At 45.8% G+C, this 5,768-nt stretch overlaps 1 protein-coding gene across 1 annotated transcript; it reads left to right on the forward strand.

Annotated features, from left to right (window-relative positions):
- Positions 1-3,143: 3,143 nt before the first annotated feature.
- On the forward strand, positions 3,144-5,514 carry LOC144170891 (uncharacterized). Its single transcript, XM_077700909.1, has one exon. It carries the CDS (start codon positions 3,421-3,423, stop codon positions 4,048-4,050), a length of 630 nt encoding a protein of 209 aa, XP_077557035.1. The 5' UTR covers positions 3,144-3,420; the 3' UTR covers positions 4,051-5,514.
- The last annotated feature ends 254 nt before the right edge of the window (positions 5,515-5,768 follow it).

Consider the following 5,768-nt stretch of genomic DNA (forward strand, 5'->3'; position numbering starts at 1 on the left):
TCTTATTTAATTACGAGGCGCTTAGAAATGATAATTGAGACAGGTCGGAAAGAGTTTGGTTCCATAAACGATAGGAAAAAAAACCTTAAAAACCTAGGCGAGAGTGACCAATTGCAATCACAAAGTAAATCTATTAGAAATTTCAGGTACATTTCTTTACTTCATCGTCTACTTAAGGCCAACAGCCGTGCTATCCGCGTAGTTGTTGTTCCTTCCAGTACGGACATACCCAGTCTGGAGATTGGCCAATCCTCAGATCCTTTGAGGAAAAATTTTCAAAAGCTTAAAGTTACCCAGTCTCTACGTCACAGAATAAATTTACACTCCATATTTTAAGGTCATATAGACCCACGATTCTGGCCGAGCCATGATTTCCCACGAAACCAGATGCTATCCATTTAAAATATTCATGCGGGGTACATTTTTGATAATTGTTAATCTTGTTTTGAGACATTTGAATGAGTCTTTTTTAGGCAAGAAGCAATTCGATTATTTTAAAGCAGTAAGATACTGAAAACATTGCGGGAACATGTTCAACCGTTTTAGTTGCTTTAGGGTGAAAGTCTCTAAAAACCAACAACTGTGGTTGTAGAGATTTGTATGAACATTATCCAAACGCACAGACAAATCGATAACAGTTGCGGCCTACGATACTGCGCAGGATTTCAATTGTGCGTTCAAAGCGCGTTCAATTACGTATGAAATTATTTGAAGCCATTACAGTTGTTTTACACTTTTGTAGCAGTATTTAAACTAAATGATTTTCTTAAACTTTTTCCTGGCTTAAAGATATTTGGGGACCTATGAAGGCACTTTTAACACTTTTAACCTCATTCGGTGTAAAATTACAAAAGAAAAAAGAACTCAGCTTTTTCGACATTTTTGCGAATAATATTTGCATGAAAAAGCCATTTCACTAACTTTACTGGCCTAAAAGTATTAGGAGATGATTGATTTAATTGCAAAAAGTAACGCGTCGAAGCTAGACCTGGGCTATGAGGCGTGTCGTAGTGGAGGGCTCCGGATTAATTTTGACCCTCTGTGGATCCTTAACGTGCGCAAAAATCTCGACACACGGCGTTTTCGCTTTCCGCCTCCATGAGAAAAGCAGCCGCCTTGGCAGGGATCAAACCCGCGCCCTTGCGCGCAACAGCACGACGCCTTAGCCACTGAGCCACCGCGGCGGGTGTTAAGAGCTTTGGGATAACACGTTTAAAACGCGCATATGAAGAGCCGTTAGACACAAGGACGATTTTGACAGCGCTGAGAATCATATTTATACAGCACAGTAAGCACGATACAGTGGGAAGAAACAATTTAGGTAACCTTACAGTCCGAAGAGGTATTGACGGATATGTGCGAGAAAGTTTACTCTTGGCGCATGAATTAGAGAAAATTCTGAAATTTGTTTTCAGATATTTGTGTGCATGACTTTCGGACGCAAACACGATTTATATGCGAGATGTGTGCAGGGAATTGTAATAATATGCTTAAGTAATTTTCATACTGTAAGCTGTAAAACTTCGAAAAGTCCCAGCTATTTGCAATTCTACGCCACTTAACTGATGTATACCCCCATTTATAGTTTCTAGGCCCAACAAGGATGAATTATTGTCCAGCGATAATGGCCCAGCGATGAGGAATCATTCAGTAAATCGGCCAGTCAATTTTAAAAGACAACGTGACTAAAACAGCATTCTTGTTCGCGAATAATTTCCCGAGGCAATATGCATTATCTCTTTTCCTTACAATTCTTCTGCGGTGTATTCTTTCTGATTTACTATCGTTTCCCTGTAAAGACGACTGTGCACAATCAGAGATAAATACAAAATTGTGGAATTGCTGATGTAAAGCTGTTCTCTGGGCAATGTTCTGATCATAAATGAGCCGAAGAAGCATTGCGTTGATGAAAGCGAGGTTTGCCTTTTCCACTTACCAGGCCAAAATTTTTTAGCAAGATTTTCTTTTGTTAAGTTGTTTTCAGCGTGGCGTGATTCAAATTCAACGTTCTGATTCGAGTGAGAGAGGGGCGGCCAAGCGGCCGTTTTGTGTTTCTTCACTCTGTCTTCGTTTCGTTCACGCTGGTTCCACCCAAGAACCTCTAATACAAGTGGCAAGGCTCGGCAATACTGTAGAGCACATTTAAATACTTTAATCCTTGCCTTCACTCAAGTCCGGCCTAACAAAAAAAAAATTGCGCTGACGTTTTACAAACAAGCGTCAACTTTGCCAGCCAAAACCAGTTTTGAATGTCACTTAGGTGACACGAGCTGTACGTGCGAATAGGTTTTTACATTGTTGCTTCCCATCAACTAAATGATGGAACCTATGCAGTCGGAAAGGCAAGTAAATTTTAAGCCATGATCAACGAACAAAAATAAAATAATTACTAACAATTCGTTTGGGCGACAACCATGGGCGTAGTGGTAACGGCGGAGTTGTGGGCTCTTGATAACCTGTAAGTCTTCAATGTTTCAGTGCTCACTGAAGTCGACTTCGCGAAATTCCTAAATTACAGCTTACAGTCCCTTTGTACCTCTTGTTCGTTTCGGAGGCAAGCCACGTAAAGAAAAAAAAACTGCCGTCATCTGCGTCAGTGCGAGCGGTGTGCCGAAAAATTTCGCTCTGCACTTTCTTGAATCGGTGAGTGGATGGGGGAAAAAGAGGGGGGGGGGGATTTTTACCAAGCAGAATCACCATCACTGCTGAAAGGGCCCAGTAACTGCGCAAGATGTGCGGGGGCAAGGTTCAGGAGAGCGACTCAGAAAAAGAAACGATCGCGAGAGCCATTCAACCGAATAAACGCTTTCAATTTGACTGTTTAGATTCGTTACAGGAGCGACTAATCCCTTCATCGAGCCTATACATGTTTCCTAACGAAGATTCAAGCTTTTCCAAGAAGTATAAGCTTGGGAAATTCGCATCGTGGAAGCGCAGTTATGAGGACCTCAAAATACGGCGCATTACCTGGTAACACATTGCTTATAGAAAGCGCGCCAGCGCGCGCCCAAAGGGGTGACGCGCACCGGCATGCGGCAGACGGGTCGCTTGACACGCGGCCCCTCGGTGGCGCCGCGAGTGGGCCACCGGGGAAGGTTTATAAATAACGCAGCACGCGACGCGCTGGGCTCATTCCGAGGAGCGAGTGGTTCGTCTCCGCCGCTTAGACAGAATACCACCGGGCATCCTCACCTGAGTGTCAGACTCTCGCGAGAACGCGCGCCCTGCGCAATATGTTATATAACTTTTGCTCAACGCTAATGCACAGGCTCTCTTGGAACCTCAGCAATGCTTCAGCCACTCGGACGCGAAAAGGCCGCTAGTACGCAGTGAGGAAATATTTAATAGTGTGTGCGCCTCTTCCTTGGTACTCGTTCATGTGTGCGCGAAAGCAATCGTTTGAGACGCGCACCGACCGCGATGGAGCCCGCGGCAACATCCCGACTTGTGTTGCCCGTCAACTACGACAACGAGTGGTCCACACCTGGCGGTTTGCAGGTGCGCGTGCACAACGTGCACACCCGCTTCGACAGTTTCCAGGTGGCCGACCGAGACGACTGCGCTGACCTAGACGCCGAGTGGCTAGACTTTGCGCGGGATCACCCAGACTGCGCCGACGGACTGGGCGTTTTTCTAGAGCCGTGCTTCGAAACTTTCCAGAGACTCGACGACGGCTCTTCGGGTGGCTATGCTCCGAAGCAGCTGAGCCTGGCGGGCTACAAGCCTGAGTCAGTGTCAGTGAAAGTGCGCGAGGGCGTGGTGTTCGTGACGGCCAGTGAAAGTGACAAGACGTGTGTGGTCGACAGCGGGGCCGTCAAAAGCTGGAAGAAGATTGAACGCAAGTTCAGGCTACCGGACGGAGTGCCACCTGACGCGGTCGTCACGGAGTTCACGCTTGACGGTCGTCTAACGATATCAGTGGTGCCGCCGGGTGAAGTACGAAGTGTAGCTGGGGATGGTAGCACTTTGTCGGCAACGGGCTCCTGGAGTGCTTCCGAGTGGACAGACGCCGAAACAGACGATTCCAAAAGCTCCACTGTGGAAAGATGAACTGTTCCGTCTTCGCTTCATTGTATCGAACTAAACAAACCCGGCTTGAGGGCTCAACATTTGGCAGCAAAAGAACATCACTCGTACCATGCTGACCGCTTGGGAGAGATATACCGTTGTACAGGATGGCTTGCAAGGCCAAGCTTTAAACATAAACCACTGCCACTCCTACTGCGAAGGGCTGTAGTCTCAAAGTCTATCGCCAACAGCCGCCGTTTGGAGTAGCCTCCCTAAGAGATCTGCATGCTCACTTATAGCTGTATTTGCAGCATATCGTACTACAAAGTACGTATACATCTTTTTCCCCCCTAAAAAAGTGAGAAAAGAGAGGGCACTACACCCTGCTTCATCATTGTATCTTTTACGGTGGTCAAATCTGAGAGAGGCATGTTTTACTTTTCCCGGACCATTCGTGATCTGTTCCATTTATCAGAAGGTTGGCACTGGGTTTGTTAGAGGCTAGCACAACAATATGCTGAAATTAGATATTACGAATTTCACCACGTATGAAACTATTTTACAGATGGTAAATAGTAAAGTAAAACGTGAACTTTGGGCGTATGTCGAACAAGCTAGGTTATCGAATTCTTGTGAAATATGAAACTTTGTGTGCCATATATCACAGCTCTCGGTGTCGGTATTGTCGAACTTGCTGACCCCATAAAGGCCTGTCTTGTGCTGCCTGGTCCTGTCTAGTCCTCCTCACAGCTCACCAAGCTATTTGTTGGTGCGTTGGTTGAAAAGCTGAAACTTTGGTAAGCAGACAAGGTGCCCTGCAATTTTGCCCCGTTGTTTTGGACAGTTGTGCTTCTCCGACGGATGGGCAAGCCTCTTCACCGTTGTTATTCTTGGCTAAAGCTTTGGTTTTTATCTCATTGCGTAAGCCGGATTCTTTCCACAAAACGCTATCAGCGCTAACTCTGATTAGGCGTTAAATAGAGCATGTTGCACACTCGCAGTCAGGTATTCTCCAGAAAAACTGCATGTCTTGAAAAAATTGAAGTAACGATACGCACACTGGAACACTTCATTCGTGAAATAGTTCAAAGCAGTGTGACTCCTAAAAATGCCTAATCGGCAGACAAATTATTTCATACGTATTTTGGTATGGCCTATTTTAAAATGTATCAAGCTGTCTTTCATTTGTTTTTCTTTTCGAGCCCAATATAATAAGGTTTAACCACAGGCAAGCTAGAAGAAGCTGGAACGCCCTTCAGGGTACTGACGGGAGTGACACCGGGGACGGCGTGATTCAGTGGCGGATCGACAGGGGCGTGAATCCGCCACTGAAGCAGCGTCCCGACAGCATCACTACCAAGCTTACAGCGCGCTCTATTCCTCTCTGCTCTCTTTGCCATGCGCCATACTACCCGTCACACAATACCCCCAGGAAAAAACACTCTAGATCCTCCTCTAGGTCACAAGATGTCACTCTGATGACCCCGATGAGTGCGCCGTAATCAACTCACACTGTTGTTTCACGGAATGAAACTATATTTCACGAGTGGGTACTTCTGCTCCTTTCTGCCGTCATTGTTTGTCTAGGCCTTCTCTCATCTTTGATGATTTTTTGGGCAATTATTTCTTTTATTTCTTAGCCCACTTGAAGATAGCACAAGTACGTACAGTCATGGAGAAATGAGACGCGATCACGAAAATGTGAAGCAGAGCGGACAAATAGCGCGATTTCCTTCCATGCAAGTCAAATCGACGCGTGG

The sequence above is a fragment of the Haemaphysalis longicornis genome, unplaced genomic scaffold (assembly GCF_048455015.1).
Source record: "Haemaphysalis longicornis isolate Haplotype H1 unplaced genomic scaffold, Haemaphysalis longicornis Haplotype H1 scaffold_1, whole genome shotgun sequence".
In the NCBI taxonomy this organism is placed as follows: Eukaryota; Metazoa; Arthropoda; class Arachnida; order Ixodida; family Ixodidae; genus Haemaphysalis; species Haemaphysalis longicornis.

What these genes read in the sequence shown, in the direction of transcription:
- LOC144170891 (XM_077700909.1), top strand. Translation starts at nt 3,421, where the DNA reads ATGGAGCCCGCGGCAACATCCCGACTTGTGTTGCCCGTCAACTACGAC.